At 44.1% G+C, this 18,428-nt stretch overlaps 1 protein-coding gene across 4 annotated transcripts in view; it reads right to left on the minus strand.

Moving 5' to 3' along the window:
• The window catches only part of LOC110505813 (nesprin-3), a 49,377-nt gene that overhangs the window by 25,389 nt on the left and 5,560 nt on the right, over positions 1–18,428 (minus strand). For 3 of the 4 annotated variants that reach the window (XM_036962341.1, XM_036962340.1, XM_036962339.1), the window contains exons 3-8: positions 14,650–14,822; positions 14,021–14,159; positions 11,455–11,625; positions 8,348–8,503; positions 7,597–8,052; positions 3,691–3,827 (exon numbers count right to left, since the gene is read on the minus strand). In XM_036962341.1, the coding sequence (XP_036818236.1) occupies positions 3,691–3,827; positions 7,597–8,052; positions 8,348–8,503; positions 11,455–11,625; positions 14,021–14,159; positions 14,650–14,822 (1,232 nt within the window). The remainder of the gene's footprint in view (positions 1–3,690; positions 3,828–7,596; positions 8,053–8,347; positions 8,504–11,454; positions 11,626–14,020; positions 14,160–14,649; positions 14,823–18,428) is intronic. The other variant, XM_036962342.1, reaches the window with a different exon arrangement.

Consider the following 18,428-nt stretch of genomic DNA (forward strand, 5'->3'; position numbering starts at 1 on the left):
TCCTGCTTACAAGCAAAAATTAAAGCAGGAAGCACCACTCAGTCTATAAAAAAGTGGTCAGATGAAGCAGATGCAGGATTGTTTTGCTATCACAGACTGGAACATGTTCCCGGATTCTTCTGATGGCATTGAGGAGTACGTCACATCAGTCACTGACTTTATCAATAAGTCCACTGTCGTCCCCACAGTGACTGTACGTATATACCCCAACCAGAAGCCATGGATTACAGGCAACATTTGCACTGAGCTAAAGGGTAGAGCTGCCGCTTTCAAGGTGCGAGACTCTAACCCGGAAACTTACAAGAAATCCTGCTATGCCCTGCGATGAACCATCAAACAGGCAAAGCGTCAATACAGGGCTAAGATTGAATCATACTACACTGGCTCTGATGCTCGTCTTATGTGGCAGGGCTTGCAAACTATTACAGACTACAAAGGGAAGCACAGCCGCGAGCGGCCCAGTGACACAAGCCTACCAGATGAGCTAAATCACTTCTATGCTCGCTTCGAGGCAAGCAACCCTGAGGCTTGCATGAGAGCATCAGCTGTTCCGGGCGACTATGTGATCACACACTCCGTAGCCGATGTGAGTAAGACCTTTAAACAGGTCAAAATACACAAGGCTGCGGGGCCAGACGGATTACCAGGACGTGTCGTGTGCTCCAGGCATGTGCTGACCAACTGACAGGTGTCTTCACTGACATTTTCAACATGTCCCTGATTAAGTCTGTAATACCAACATGTTTCAAGCAGACCACCATAGTCCCTGTGCCCAAGAACACAAAGGCAACCTGCCTAAATGACTACAGACCTGTAGCACACACGTCCATAGCCATGAAGTGCTTTCAAAGGTTGGTAATGGCTCACATCAACACCATTATCCCAGAAACCCTAGACCCACTCCAATTTCCATACCGCCCAAACAGATTCCCAGATAATGCAATCTCTATTGCACTCCACACTGCCCTTTCCCACCTGGACAAAAGTAACACTTATGTGAGAATGCTATTCATTGACGACAGCTCAGCGTTCAACACCATCGTACCCTCAAAGTTCATCACTAAGCTAATGATCCTGGGACTAAACACCTCCCTCTGCAACTGGATCCTGGACTGCCTGACAGGCCGCACCCAGGTTGTGAGGGTAGGTAGCAACACATCGGCCACGCTGATCCTCAACACTGGAGCTCCCCAGGGGTGCGTGCTCAGTCCCCTCCTGTATTCCCCGTTCACCCACGACTGCATGGCAGGCATGACTCCAACACCATCATTAAGTTTGCAGACGACACGACAGTGGTAGGCCTGATCACCGACAACGACGAGACAGCCTATAGGGAGGAAGTCAGAGACCTGGCTGGGTGGTGCCAGAATAACAACCTATCCCTCAATGTAACCAAGACTAAGGAGATTATTGGTGGACTACAGGAAAAGGAGGACTGAGCACGCCCCCTTTCTCATCGACGGGGCTGTAGTGGAGCAGGTTGAGAGCTTCAAGTTCCTTGGTGTCCACATCAACAACAAACAAGAATGGTCCAAACACACCAAGACAGTCGTGAATTGGGCATGACAAAGCCTATTCCTCAGGAAACTACAAATATTTGGCATGGGTCCTGAGATCCTCAAAAGGTTCTACAGCTGCAACATCGAGAGCATCCTGACTGGGTGCATCACTGCCTGGTACGGCAATTGCTTGGCCTCTGACCGCAAGGCACTACAGAGGGTAGTGTGTACGGCCCAGTACATCACTGGCTCCCTGCCATCCAGGACCTTTATACCAGGCGGTGTCAGAGAAAGGCCCTACAAATTGTCAAAGACCCCAGCCACCCCATTCATAGACTGTTCTCTCTACTACCGCATGGCAAGCAGTACTGGAGTGCCAAGTCTAGGACAAAAAGGCTTCTCAACAGTTTTTACTCCCAAGCCATAAGACTCCCGAACAGGTAATCAAATGGCTACCCGGACTATTTGCAATGTGTGCCTCCCCCCAACCCCTCTTTTACGCTGCTTCTGCTACTCTCTGTTTATCATATATGCATAGTCACTTTAACTATACATTCATGTACATACTACCTCAATTGTGCCGACCAACCAGTGCTCCCGCACATTGGCTAACCGGGCTATCTGCATTGTGTCCCACCCACCATCCGCCAACACCTCTTTTACGCTACTGCTACTCTCTGATCATCATACATGCATAGTCACTTTAACCATATCTACATGTACATACTACCTCAATCAGCCTGACTAACCGGTGTCTGTATGTAGCCTTGCTACTTTTATAGCCTCGCTACTGTATATAGCCTGTCTTTTTACTGTTGTTTTTATATTTTATCTTACCTATTGTTCACCTAATACCTTTTTTTGCACTATTGGTTAGAGCCTGTAAGTCAGCATTTCACTGTAAGGTGAACCTGTTGTATTCAGCACACGTGACAAATAAACTTTGATTTGATTTAAAGGACACCAATAAGAAGAAGACACTTGCTTAGGCCAAGAAACACAAGAAATAGACATTAGACCGGTGGAAATTTGTCTGATGAGTCCAAATTTGAGATTTTTGGTTCCAACTGCCGTGACTTTGTGAGACGCAGAGTAGGTGAACGGATGATCTCCACATGTTATGCCCTTTATTAGACCACAAAGAGGTGTTAGGATTCCTAACCGTCACATTAGTTACGACAAGTTAGAGCATGAAAAGGCATGGAACCTGATATCCTATGGAAGAATAGACAGTTGGCTTATGCAAATTCTGCTGAACCATCCCTCTGAAGGTGAATGTCAACAGTCTGAAAAAGCATCTTCCTCTCCTTGTTCCTTCTCCTTCACTGAATAGAAATCACAGAGAGAGTGAGAGCAAATGTGGCAGATGCCACCTCTCCAACTCTCTCACATTAGTTAATATGAAGTATCTTAGAGTATGGATAATGATGCATTCCCGTTATACTACCCTTTAAAAAAATAAATAATAATTTGTCCTTTTTCACCCTTTTTCACTTTTCCAATTGGTAGTTAGTCTTGTCCCTTCGCTGCAACTCCCGTACGGACTTGTGAGAGGCGAAGGTCAAGAGCCATGCGTGCTCCGAAACACAACAAAGCCAAGCTGCACTGCTTCTTGACACACCCGCTTAACCCGGAAGCCAGACGCACCAATGTGTCAGAGGAAACACGGTACACCCGGAGATCGTGTTGGCGTGCATTGCGCCTGGCCCGCCACAGGAGTTGCTAGAGAGCGATGGGACAAGAACATCCCTACCGGCCAAACCCACCCCTAACCCAGACAATGCTGGGCCACCCCATGGGTCTCCCGGTCGCAGTCAGCTGCGATAAAGCCTGGACGCGAACCCTGAATTTCTAGTGGCACAGCTAGGAGTGCGGTGCAGTGCCTTAGACCACTGCGCCACTCGGGAGGCGTAGTTCACTACCTTTTACCAGGGCCGATAAGGCTCTGGTCAAAATTAAGGCTGGGAATTGCCAGGGACCTCACGAAACGTTATTATCACGATACTTGGAGAACAAGATATAGGATGACCAGCGCTAGCTAACACTACCTAGCAAAAAAATATGCATTTTTTATTTACAAATCAATACTTGGAGTCAAAGTATCGATTCCCCCCCCCCCTTACTAGTCAAAAGTAGTGTACTAAATAGGGGATAGGGTTGCATTTGGGACATATCCTACATGTCAACTCACCTCTGCTGTTCCTTCACCACAGCCAGGACGTCGTCAGAGAGATGCTGGGAATCTTGGGAAAAGTGGAAGAGTTCTTTAAGCTGGGCCTTGAGGCGCTCCACCTGGGATTCCTCTGCCAATAAAGTATTCCGGATGTTCTGAGCGGAGGAATACCAACAGAGAGAAATAAGGAAAAATACACATCACAGTGCATATTACCTTTTTGAGCCCTGGTCAAAAGCATTACAAAGGGGATAGGAAACCATTTGGGACATATCCAGAGACGAGGCTAGACCACCTGGCAGCTCATTCTCTACACCCAAACAATCACACACCAACATCAACAACCAAATTGGCATGAACACCAACTTGAGTTTGAGTTCATTTCTTTTTTTACAGGGACAGTGCACATTAATCAACGTTTCAGTAAAAGTGCCAGTTTTAGCCAGATGGTTAATTTTCAACCACAGTCTCGGGGCATGTTATTAAAAACAATTACATTAACAATACAGACAAACAATAAGCAGTGAAAACATAGGACAAGCAACATGTAGCAAGCAGACAGAGCAATAGCACAGCGACTAAACAAAATCCATAAAAGCAACACATAAAAACATAAATGCAATACATGAAAAAGTGTTTACACACCTCATAACATGGAAAGCGGCAAAACACAGCTAGGGATTATGTTCACAAGTCTGATTGGCCTATAGCCATGTCTTAATGTTTTTTGTGAAGGTGTGATAGGCGGTGCAGCTGTGTGTGTCTGATGTCAGTGTATTCCAGACATGGGAAGTTCTCACAGAGAAAGCAGACGGACGAAAGGTGCTAATCCTTGAATACAAGACATGCGTCAGTGTATTGCACAAGATTTTCCCAACTCAGGAACTCGTGATTTCTGAGGATGTAACAGTGATGATGGATATTGAGCTTTCAATCAAGCACGTTGAGAGCCTGTTTGCAGACAGACTGAATGTTGTACAGCGAGCTTGGGCCCAACCAGTCAAGCAGTATAATAAGTGAGGGAATATAATACCATTTAAGTACAGTTTTGCTACCTCTGTAGTCAAACAATTTCATATGAATCGGAAATTAGCTAGGTTGAATTTGGTTATTTGAGTTCCCCTTTTCAACTGCTTAAAAAAAAGAAAAAAAAGAGGTTGGAATCAAGTATGATGCCAAGGTACTTAACATGGAATACCACCTGGAGCTTCTCCCCTGACACACAGACATCTGGCTCAGTAGCATCAGTTACACACAGACATCTGGCTCAGTAGCATCAGTTACACACAGACATCTGGCTCAGTAGCATCAGTTACACACAGACATCTGGCTCAGTAGCATCAGTTACACACAGACATCTGGCTCAGTAGCATCAGTTACACACAGACATCTGGCTCAGTAACATCAGTTACACACAGACATCTGGCTCAGTAGCATCAGTTACACACAGACATCTGGATCAGTAGCATCAGTTACACACAGACATCTGGCCCAGTAGCATCAGTTACACACAGACATCTGGCTCAGTAGCATCAGTTAAACACAGACATCTGGCTCAGTAGCATCAGTTAAACACAGACATCTGGCTCAGTAGCATCAGTTACACACAGACATCTGGCTCAGTAGCATCAGTTACACACAGACATCTGGCTCAGTACCATCAGTTACACACAGACATCTGGCTCAGTAGCATCAGTTAAACACAGACATCTGGCTCAGTAACATCAGTTACACACAGACATCTGGCTCAGTAGCATCAGTTACACACAGACATCTGGCTCAGTACCATCAGTTACACACAGACATCTGGCTCAGTAGCATCAGTTACACACAGACATCTGGCTCAGTAGCATCAGTTACACACAGACATCTGGCTCAGTAACATCAGTTACACACAGACATCTGGCTCAGTAGCATCAGTTACACACAGACATCTGGCTCAGTAACATCAGTTACACACAGACATCTGGCTCAGTAGCATTAGTTACACACAGACATCTGGCTCAGTAGCATCAGTTACACACAGACATCTGGCTCAGTAGCATCAGTTACACACAGACATCTGGCTCAGTAACATCAGTTACACACAGACATCTGGCTCAGTAGCATCAGTTACACACAGACATCTGGCTCAGTAGCATCAGTTAAACACAGACATCTGGCTCAGTAACATCAGTTACACACAGACATCTGGCTCAGTAGCATCAGTTACACACAGACATCTGGCTCAGTAGCATCAGTTACACACAGACATCTGGCTCAGTAACATCAGTTACACACAGACATCTGGCTCAGTAGCATCAGTTACACACAGACATCTGGCTCAGTAGCATCAGTTACACACAGACATCTGGCTCAGTAGCATAAGTTACACACAGACATCTGGCTCAGTAGCATCAGTTACACACAGACATCTGGCTCAGTAGCATCAGTTACACACAGACATCTGGCTCAGTAGCATCAGTTACACACAGACATCTGGCTCAGTAGCATCAGTTAAACACAGACATCTGGCTCAGTACCACCAGTTACACACAGACATCTGGCTCAGTAGCATCAGTTACACATAGACATCTGGCTCAGTAGCATCTGTTAAACACAAGACATCTGGCTCAGTAGCATCAGTTAAACACAGACATCTGGCTCAGTAGCATCAGTTAAACACAGACATCTGGCTCAGTAGCATCAGTTGTCCTCTTTGTGAACAAAGAAAAATGTTTTTTTCACATTGAGATGCAAACATGAGTCACTGAGCCACTTTGTAACCTGGACCATTACAGTAGTGGGTTCTTGTGCAGCTTGTTGTTTGCTCTTTACATGCACATATATCACTGTATCATCTGCATACATTTGAACTTCCGACCCAGTACAGACAGAACGCAGATCATTAACGTACAGGCTGAAGAGGAGGGGCCCCAGTACTGACCCTTGGGGCACGCCCAATTAATTTCCTCCTTTGCCAGAGTTAACCGATTACAGCCTCAGAGGCCTCTTGGTGCCTGCTGCTTTCATTCCACTAAGGTGAATTGTCAAGAATGCTTTTGTTTGTTGAGGATTAAAAGAGTGGTTAAGAACTGCTTGCCTCATCTGCCAGCTTTGGTTTCTCAGTCTGATCTAAATATTCTACAGTGGCTTCCTAGCCTCACTTCCTAGCCTCGCTTCCTAGACTCGCTTCCTTGCCACCATCTTCACTGATCTGAACAGACGCAGGTTGACGTTTATTGTCATGAGATGGAGGCAGAACCGTGCAATTTCCCCTTAGATAGGCCAGCTGCAAAGTAAAAATGGTCTATAAGGTAAAAAATGTATGAACAAAAATGTTTGCTTTTTGGCCTTAATTTTTAGGTTTATCAGTTTGGTTAAGGTTAGGGTTAAGATTAGGTTTAAAATCAGATTTTATGACATTGTGGCTGTGCCAGCTAGTGAACACTGCAGAGCTGCCTCCAGAACAAGATTCATGATGAAAAACACTAACCTACTGAACAGACAGGACAGGTGTAAGCAATGTACTGAAAGCCTATGGAGGCATTTCCTTTCATCTGTCACAATTATTCAAATCAGTGAGGATGAAGTACAATAGATAACAAAAAGAAGCTACTTCAAACTATTGATACACATAGACTGTTGGAACCTGCCCTACCACACCTTCCCACAACATGTATGTTTTTACTGTAAGGTTACAATACCAGCCCACAATCATTATCTTCTCTCTCTCATTTCCACCACACCTCTCCCAGGCATTCAGTCAGAGGGCAATTCCTGCCAGGTAATAGTTAGAGCAACCACCCATGCAGTGTCAGACCCTTGTTGTAGCTCGTAACTAAAGCTGTAAACCATAGGGTTGAGGAGTGAAAGTAGCATAGAGAACTGTCGGAGAGAGAGAGAGATTATACAGGAAGTAATAGAGAGTGAGCCCAAACCCACCATGTATTTCCTCCACTGCCCAACCATCTGTTCCTCAATCCTGTCTCCCTCCCTGGCTGTTTCCAGGTCTCTGGTCCGGTCTCCCTCCCTGGCTGTCTCTAGATCTCCGGTCCTGTCTCCCTCCCTGGCTGTCTCCAGATCTCCGGTCCTGTCTCCCTCCCTGGCTGTCTCCAGGTCTCTGGTCAGTCTGTGGAGCAGGCCCCGGAGCTGGCCGATGTCCTCCCCTAGACGCTGGCAGCGGCTCTGGTACTGGCTCTGAGACTCCAGGCTGCTCTTCAGGCTCTCTCCGGCCTCACACAGGCTCTGTCTCAGCCTCTGCCAGTCCAGACGCAGCTCCTCTGCTTCCTCCACCACCACATCTGCCCCCCCGGGGGACGTGTTGGCCCGCACTGCCTCCGCCATGACCTCAATGTGCTGCAGCGTCCTCTCCTCACTGGCCACGTTGTCATCCAGGGTCTGACAGAGGAGAGAGGGTTAGGCTGTGTCCTGATTCTCTACCCTACTGAGACTTCATCATATTCTTTCAAATCCATGACACAAAACTAAGGAAATTACAAGGAAATGTTCTTAGCATGGTATGTGTCCCTCCCAGCAGAATCAAATCAAGTCAAATCAAACCTCATTTAAAATGCAAGTCATGTGAATAGGGTGTACTTCTCTCACCTGTTCCTCCCAGAAGTCATGTGACTAGGGTGTACTTCTCTCACCTGTCCCTCCCAGAAGTCATGTGACTAGGGTGTACTTCTCTCACCTGTAGGGCTCGGAGTTTGTTCTCGGCTGTGTCCTCTGTCTCAGTGAGGGTGTTGAGCTCCTTAGTCTTGGACACCAGCCAGGCCTGGAACTTCAGGACGTCTCTCTGGTACATCTGGTGCTCTTCAGCCATCTTCTGCAGCACCGACAGCCTCTCCTGTTGACATGAAAATCTGGGATTAGTACATATATTTTTTTCACTTAAAAATGTGTGATATAGCCATTGATTGTTGCTTTTCAAATCCCAGATTGCCCTTTTAAAAGCCAAGTAACCTTTATAAAAAAAAACATTTAAACAAAAAAAAACTGATTCCGTGTTTACTATTTTATGAGGATCCCCATTAGCTACTGCTGAAGCAGCAGTTAGTCTTCCTGGGGTCCACGATGCTCTATGATAATAACGGAACCAGAGAAAGAGCTAATAAAAGGTAAGAAACCCATATCAATATGGAGCAGATACATGCAAATTGCTTTGAATAAAGAAACCTCATTGGTGTACTGGAGAATAGTAGAATAGCATCTTATTCAGAATAACATTTGATTTAACTTAGATTAGAACTAGCTGGTCCAGCTTCGTTCTAAGTGTAGGGGAAGAAATGTGCTCTATTAATAAGCAACAACTTCAATATGAAAGAGAACATCAATCATTACAATGGCATTCCCCCTTGGACCAAACACACGGCTCTGCCACGACTTAAAGGATGTTCAAATGGGCCAGGAAGACCCTTTGAAAAGAGAGACAGACAGAGGAGAGGACTATGGTCGGGCTCCATCCTGTCAGATGTTTCAAAGGGCAATGAAACGCAGATAGAAACAGGAATGGCATTGTCTTGATAGTGTGAAGAAGAGAACAAAGGAACTATACAACAAAAGAAAGCTTAGCACAATTTGAAGAGTATTTACCAACAACATTCAGAGACACAGACGTAACTCTAGAAGAGTACAGTAATGTAGAGTGCAGAGTACAGTAATGTAGAGTGCAGAGTACAGTAATGTAGAGTGCAGAGTACAGTAACGTAGAGTGCAGAGTACAGTAACGTAGAGTGCAGAGTACAGTAATGTAGAGTGCAGAGTACAGTAACGTAGAGTGCAGAGTACAGTAATGTAGAGTGCAGAGTACAGTAATGTAGAGTGCAGAGTACAGTAACGTAGAGTGCAGAGTACAGTAATGTAGAGTGCAGAGTACAGTAATGTAGAGTGCAGAGTACAGTAATGTAGAGTGCAGAGTACAGTAATGTAGAGTGCAGAGTACAGTAATGTAGAGTGCAGAGTACAGTAACGTAGAGTGCAGAGTACAGTAATGTAGAGTGCAGAGTACAGTAATGTAGAGTGCAGAGTACAGTAATGTAGAGTGCAGAGTACAGTAATGTAGAGTGCAGAGTACAGTAATGTAGAGTGCAGAGTACAGTAATGTAGAGTGCAGAGTACAGTAATGTAGAGTGCAGAGTACAGTAACGTAGAGTGCAGAGTACAGTAATGTAGAGTGCAGAGTACAGTAATGTAGAGTGCAGAGTACAGTAATGTAGAGTGCAGAGTACAGTAACGTAGAGTGCAGAGTACAGTAATGTAGAGTGCAGAGTACAGTAATGTAGAGTGCAGAGTACAGTAACGTAGAGTGCAGAGTACAGTAATGTAGAGTGCAGAGTACAGTAATGTAGAGTGCAGAGTACAGTAATGTAGAGTGCAGAGTACAGTAATGTAGAGTGCAGAGTACAGTAATGTAGAGTGCAGAGTACAGTAATGTAGAGTGCAGAGTACAGTAACGTAGAGTGCAGAGTACAGTAACGTAGAGTGCAGAGTACAGTAATGTAGAGTGCAGAGTACAGTAATGTAGAGTGCAGAGTACAGTAATGTAGAGTGCAGAGTACAGTAATGTAGAGTGCAGAGTACAGTAATGTAGAGTGCAGAGTACAGTAACGTAGAGTGCAGAGTACAGTAACGTAGAGTGCAGAGTACAGTAACGTAGAGTGCAGAGTACAGTAATGTAGAGTGCAGAGTACAGTAATGTAGAGTGCAGAGTACAGTAATGTAGAGTGCAGAGTACAGTAACGTAGAGTGCAGAGTACAGTAACGTAGAGTGCAGAGTACAGTAATGTAGAGTGCAGAGTACAGTAACGTAGAGTGCAGAGTACAGTAATGTAGAGTGCAGAGTACAGTAATGTAGAGTGCAGAGTACAGTAATGTAGAGTGCAGAGTACAGTAATGTAGAGTGCAGAGTACAGTAACGTAGAGTGCAGAGTACAGTAACGTAGAGTGCAGAGTACAGTAATGTAGAGTGCAGAGTACAGTAACGTAGAGTGCAGAGTACAGTAATGTAGAGTGCAGAGTACAGTAACGTAGAGTGCAGAGTACAGTAATGTAGAGTGCAGAGTACAGTAACGTAGAGTGCAGAGTACAGTAATGTAGAGTGCAGAGTACAGTAATGTAGAGTGCAGAGTACAGTAATGTAGAGTGCAGAGTACAGTAACGTAGAGTGCAGAGTACAGTAATGTAGAGTGCAGAGTACAGTAATGTAGAGTGCAGAGTACAGTAATGTAGAGTGCAGAGTACAGTAACGTAGAGTGCAGAGTACAGTAACGTAGAGTGCAGAGTACAGTAACGTAGAGTGCAGAGTACAGTAATGTAGAGTGCAGAGTACAGTAATGTAGAGTGCAGAGTACAGTAACGTAGAGTGCAGAGTACAGTAACGTAGAGTGCAGAGTACAGTAACGTAGAGTGCAGAGTACAGTAATGTAGAAGTTACTGTACTCTGTAACCGTCAGCCTGTCTGTCTGCCTGCGATTGAAACGTCAACATGGTTTCAATCATTACATTATGTTTGCTATATAGTCTACCCTGACAGTAATCGTGGTGTACACATTATCTCCCTAAGGTCTATACAGGAATGCTAGCCTGGGTTTTGTGCAGAGAAATCCAGGGGATAGGTGGAAAGACTTTGAATGAGAGTCATCAGAAAGCCTCCCTTATACCACACACACACACGCACACGCACACGCACGCACGCACGCACGCACACACACACACACACACACACACACACACACACACACACACACACACACACACACACACACACACACACACACACACACACACACACACACGCACATCAGCCTTGTCCCGTATGCTGTTATAGGCCAGATGGAGTCTCTCCTGTGCTTCCTGGTCCACACTGGGATCCTGGATGCGGTTGTTCAGCGCTGCAGCCTCGTCCACCAGCCTCTCCAGCAACAGTGCCTGGTTCTGGACGTCACTCAGCAGGACGCGCTGGTTGTCTACCTGGAACACACACACACAAACACGCCACACACACGTTAGATTACATTACATTTGGGTGGCTTTTGAATTGTTTATCAATAATAAAACATAATACAAGTCCTTTCTACTGCAAAAAGTTATGTTTATGCATTATTTAACGTCTTTGGGCTGGGGGCCGTATTGAGTAGCTTGGATGAATAAGGTGCCCAGAGTAAACTGTCTGCTACTCAGGCCCAGTTGCTAATATATGCATATTATTAGTAGATTTGGATAGAAAACACTCTGAAGTTTCTAAAACTGTTTGAATGATGTCTGTGAGTATAACAGAACTCATATGGCAGGCAAAAACCTGGAAAAAAATCCAACCAGGAAGTGGGAAATCTGAGGTTTGTAGTTTTTCAACTCTTGGCCTATCGAATACACAGTGTATAAGGGGTCAAATTGCACTTCCCAAGGTTTCCACTATATGTCAACAGTCTTTAGAACCTTGTTTGATGCTTCTACTGTGAAGGAGGGGCGAATGACAGGGGAATGAGTCAGAGGTCTGCCAGAGAGCCACATGCATTCTGATGAAGATCATCAAAAGTAAGTGAATATTCATAATGCTATTTCTGACTTCTGTTGACGACACAACATGGCAGATATCTGTTTGGGTTGTTTTGGTCTCTGAGCGCCGTACTCAGATTACAGCATGGTGTGTTTTAAAAAAAATCTGACACAGTGGTTGCATTATTTATTTTATTTCACCTTTATTTAAAGGGCTTGGGGTAAGCACATTGGCTTGTCCCAGTAGTTATGTGTAGAGTCGTAGTGACATGTTTTGGGGATTTAGAGATACACCACATGACCAAAAGTATGTGGACACCTGCTTGGTGAACATCTCATTCCAAAATCATGGGTATTAATATGGAGTTGGTCCCCCCTTTGTTGCTATAACAGCCCCCACTCTTCTGGGAAGGCTTTCCACTAAATATTGGAACATTGCTGCAGGGACTTGCTTCCATTCAGCCACAAGAGCATTAGTGAGGTTGGGCACTGATGTTGAGTCCTGGCTCACAGTTGGCATACCAATTCATCCCAATGGTGTTTGGTGGGGTTGAGGTCAGGGCAGGCCAGTCAAGTTCTTCCACACCGATCTCGACAAACTATTTCTGTATGGACCAAGTTTTGTGCATGGGGGCATTGTCATGCTGAAACAGGAAAGGGTCTTCCCCCAAACTGTTGCCACAAAGTTGGAAGCACTGAATCATCTAGAATGTCACTGTATGCTGTAACGGTAAGATTTCCCTTCACTGTAACTAAGGGGCCCAGCCCGAACCACTGAGCTCTTTAGTAAGGCCATTCTAATGCTAATGTTTGTCTATGGAGATTGCATGGCGTTGTGCTCGATTTTATTCACCTGTCAGCAACGGGTGTGGCTGAAAGAGCCAAATCCACTGATTTGAAGGGGTGTCCACATACTTTTGCATATATAGTGTATCTATTATTTTGAGTGCAATAAAGTAAACAAAGGCATTTCATCTACTGTATAGATCAGGTATAGAGCAATACAAACACATTAGAATAATAAAATACTTTCTTTTTTTTTACTAGTATAACGTCTGTCCCTCAGTTTTATGTCATTGGTGTTACCACCTTGAAAATGACTCATTACAAAGATATACAAGGACCTTGAGAATTCTCTCCAGTGACAAACTGTTATCGGGGTAGGGGTCTGTCTATATTAAAGAAAATTATTAGCTAATTACACCCTTTTAGTATGTCACACATTTGAGGATTCCGTTGATAATTTGGTGTGTCGAAATCCAAATTGTCACTTGGTGTTAGTCAATTTAAATGAAGGGAAATAACATTGTGAGCAAAATGATTCATCAAATCAGTTTAGTATATTAAAGGATTGATGACCTTAGATTTGAGCCTTTCTTGCCTCCATTTCAAATAATCCTCATTTACCAAAAATGTCTCTATTTTCTACTATTACTGGTGGCACAATGTTATCTTAAATGGTACAAATGATTGAAAGTAATTAAGCTACCATATCAGTTGATTTAGAATAGGAAGATGTACCCAAATACAATTAAATAAATGGAAATGTAGAAAAATGAAGTTCATTATTTCCAAAATGTCACCGTAATTGAAGAACGACCCATTGGATACCATTTCCAGCTGGAACTTGGTGCATCAATCAGCAAGCTAGCTCTTCTATAGGTTTAATAAGCAGCATTAGTTGGTTCAATTGATGTGGCTAGGGTTTTCAACTATGAACTCAAAGATGGCTTCCTACAAGAAGTAGGAATCTAACAGCCTATGAACACAGTTCAAGCTAGGCTACTGAAATGGTACCAGTAGTATAACCTCTCTTCCCCTCTCTAAACGTCACTATTGTTGACACCCAACACCTGGTGTGTTTGCTCACCTGCCACAATTTCTCCTTCACCCCCAGCTGCAGCTCCACCTCCGGCTCCAGACTGCGACACACGCTGACCAGCCACATCTCAAACTCCTCATAGGCCTTCAGGTACTCACTCCAGTGCAGCCACACCCACTCTATACGGCTGAGGAAAGAGGAGATGTAATGGTAGGTAAGACTTTATAATCATGAACAAGCATTTATAAACCATTTTTTTTACTATTATCAATAATTATTTCATTATGAAATATTTAAGCATTTATGAAGGCATATTCAAGGTGAGAAACAATAGACCTCCGAAACTGATATGTGTAGCTATATGGGTTAAAAATATATATTTTTAAACAAGGGCTTCTGCTGTGACTATGTAATTAAACAAATATGTGTAAACTACTGGAAGGAATATATTCACTCATGCCTACATTATCCATGTGGTGCTAACCTCTCCTGGTGTTTACATACGGACCACTCTCTTTCTAAAAGAGAAAGGATGCTTAATACTAATTGTGGTTTCTTTTTAAAGAAACATTATAGTAATTAACCTGCCATTTTCAGCTCTCATAGAAGTCATGGAAGGTCATAGGGGTCATGGAGGGGTCATGGAGGAGTTATGGAGGAGTCATGAGTTAGCATACCTGTGGCAGTGGATGATGTAGGTGCAGGTCTCCTCCCATAATGCTTTGAGTTCTTTGAGTCTGGCATGGGTGATGTTCCTCGTCTCCTGGTTACCGTTCTGCAGTAAGACCTCTGCAGCCACAAGCACCTTGTCAAACTTCAAATGACCCTCGTGCTCCGACTGGTGGATTTTCTGACCACCAATAACACACAAGAGAGGCTTGATGAGATCATGAATTTTGTGATGACAGACAATAATGTGATCAAGCATATAGAAGCTTCCCTCGAGGGAAACAAACCTGAGAGGATGGTGGAAGCAACAAAACGAAAAATGAGAGTTGGAATTAGACTAATGTAGTGGCCGGCTCTGGATTCCCATACCAAGGTTCTACTGTATTACAGTGTTTCAAGTTGAGTGGCCAGTTGAGGACAGCCATAACCACAGCCATGCTGGAAAGGACAATGTGAGAAGATGTATCCGAGCCTGACAGTATGGTTCAGGCTGGCTCAATAGTGGGAAACTGGTATTTGACCCTCGGTGAAGACATCAAAACTATTAAATAACACATGGAATCATGTAGTACCCCAAAAAAGTGTTTAACAAATTAAAATATATTCTATATTTGAGATTCTTCAAAGTAGCCACCCTTTGTCATGATGACAGCTTTGTACACTTTTGGCATTCTCTCAACCAGCTTCATGAGGAAGTCACCAAGAAGGCATTTCAATTAACAGGTGTGCCTTGTTAAAAGTTCATTTGTGGAATGTCTTTCCTTCTTAATGTGTTTGAGCCAATCAGTTGTGTTGTGACAAGGTATGGGTGGTATACAGAAGATAGCCCTATTTGGTAAAAGAGCAAGTCTGTATTATGGCAAGAACAGCTCAAAAAAGCAAAGAGAAACGACAGTCCATCATTACTTTAAGACATGAAGGTCAGTCAATCTTATTCAAGTGCAGTCACAAAAACCATCAAGCGCTACGATGAAACTGGCTCTAATGAGGACCGCCACAGGAAAGGAAGACCCAGAGTTACCTCTGCTGCAGAGGATAAGTTCATTAGAGTTCCCAGCCTCAGAAATTGCAGCCCAAATAAATGCTAGGTATCCCCCTTTCGCTTTACAGAGTTCAAGTAACAGACACATCTCAACATCAACTGTTCAGAATAGACTGCGTGAATCAGGCCTTCATGGTCGAATTGTTGCAAAGAAACCACTACTAAAGGACAACAATAATAAGAAGAGACTTGCTTGAGCCAAGAAAGACGAGCAATGAACATTAGACTGGTGGAAATCTGTTCTTTGGTCTGATAAGTTTGAGATTTTTGGTTCCAACCGCTGTGTCTTTGTGAGCTGCAGAGAAGGTGAACGGATGATCTCTGCATGTGTGATTCCCACCGTGAAGCATGGAGGAGGAGGTGTAATGGTGCTTTGCTGGTGACACTGTTGGGTGATTTATTTAGAATTCAAGGCACACTTAACCAGCGTGGCTACCACATCATTCTGCAGTGATGTGCCATCCCATCTGGTTTGGGCTTAGTGGAACTATAATTTATTTTTCAACTGGACATTGACCTGAAACACACCTCCAGGCTGTGTAAGGCCTATTTGAACAAGTAGAAGAGTGATGGAGTGCTGCATCAGCTTACCTGGCCTCCACAATTACCCGACCTCAACACAATTGAGATAGGTTGGGATGAGTTGGACAGCAGAGTGAAGGAAAAGCAGCAAACAAGCACTCAGCATGTGGGAACTCCTTCAAGACTGTTGGAAAGGCATTCCTACCTTTTATAACGGAATTTGAATGTTTGGTCTCTCTCTGTCAAAGAGGAATAGGCGAAGCATGAATGTGTTGGCTACATTAAGAAATATTTAATGTAGCCAAAGATAATAGGGTTCCCTAGGAAACACTGACCATCAGATTGGTTCCTACATTGTCACAATAACTCCTCCCTGGCAATTTCATTCATTGTTATGTCAAACACCACAGAATTCAAAGTGCTCACTAATATTTATATTCTAACTATAGAATCAGAATTAATTTGCTATTTACAAGTTCACTCAAGTGTTTCGATCTAAATCACAATTGCAACATTTGGTTAAAAAATTGCCCATATTCTGCTACATGGCAGAGTGAAAATGTTATCAAATGAGTGGAGGAAATGCAGAAATTGATGGAAATGAAGGAAATTTGTTTTGGTTGAAGTTGACCTGAACAGTATAAAACAATCCAAATGGAGAAAGCACCATTGAAATCACTTAGAATGTATGTCTTGCCACTGTAGGGTCACTCACTGCTAGTTAGAAATGGTATTATTCAAAAACATAAAACACCATTAAAAAATGAAATAAATGCTGTGATACATTTTGGCCATATCGCCCAGCCCTAGTAGTTAGTGTCAGTAATTACTAGTGTCAGTAGTTAGTTATGGTGAGACCCAACCCTGTCTCTCTGTGCTTGTGTCAGTAGTTACTGTCAGTAGCTAGTTAGGGTTGTGTCTCACCCTGTCTCTCTGAGCCTATGTCAGTAGTTAGTTAGGGATGGGTCTTACTCTAACTACTGACACAGACTCAGAGAGACAGTGGGACCCAACCCTAACTAACTACTGACACTAACTACTACTGACACTAACTACTGTAACAGGCTCAGAGAGACAGGGTTTGGTCTCACTGGCTCTCTGAGTCTGTCTGTAGTTAGAGTCAGTCGTTAGTTACTTAGTTGGTGAGACCCAACCCTAACTAACTACTGACAGGCTCAGAGAGACAGTGAGACCCAACCCTAACTAACTATTGACAGGCTCAGAGAGACAGTGAGACCCAACCCTAACTAATTACGGACAGGCTCAGAGAGACAGTGAGACCCAACCCTAACTAACTACTGACAGGCTAAGAGAGACAGTGAGACCCAACCCTAACTAACTACTGACAGGCTCAGAGAGACAGTGAGACCCAACCCTAACTAATTACTGACAGGGTCAGAGAGACAGTGAGACCCAACCCTAACTAACTACTGACAGGCTCAGAGAGACAGGGTGAGACCCAACCCTAACGAACTACTGACAGGCACAGAGAGACAGTGAGACCCAACCCTAACTAAGTACTGACAGGCTCAGAGAAACAGTGAGACCCAACCCTAACTAACTACTGACAGGCTCAGAGAGACAGTGAGACCCAACCCTAACTAACTACTGACAGGCTCAGAGAGACAGTGAGACCCAACCCTAACTAACTACTGACACAGGCTCAGAGAGACAGTGAGACCCAACCCTAACTAACTACTGACAGGCTCAGAGAGACAGTGAGACCCAACCCTAACTAACTACTGACAGGCTCAGAGAGACAGTGAGACCCAACCCTAACTAACTACTAACACAGGCTCAGAGAGACAGTGAGACCCAACCCTAACTAACTACTGACAGGCTCAGAGAGACAGTGAGACCCAACCCTAACTAACAACTGACAGGCTCAGAGAGACAGTGAGACCCAACCCTAACTAACTACTGACACAGGCTCAGAGAGACAGTGAAACCCAACCCTAACTAACAACTGACAGGCTAAGAGAGACAGTGAGACCCAACCCTAACTAACTACTGACAGGCTCAGAGAGACAGTGAGACCCAACCCTAACTAACTACTGACAGGGTCAGAGAGACAGTGAGACCCAACCCTAACTAAGTACTGACAGGCTCAGAGAAACAGTGAGACCCAACCCTAACTAACTACTGACAGGCTCAGAGAGACAGTGAAACCCAACCCTAACTAACTACTGACAGGCTCAGAGAGACAGTGAGACCCAACCCTAA

The sequence above is a fragment of the Oncorhynchus mykiss genome, chromosome 25 (assembly GCF_013265735.2).
Source record: "Oncorhynchus mykiss isolate Arlee chromosome 25, USDA_OmykA_1.1, whole genome shotgun sequence".
Taxonomy (NCBI): Eukaryota; Metazoa; Chordata; class Actinopteri; order Salmoniformes; family Salmonidae; genus Oncorhynchus; species Oncorhynchus mykiss.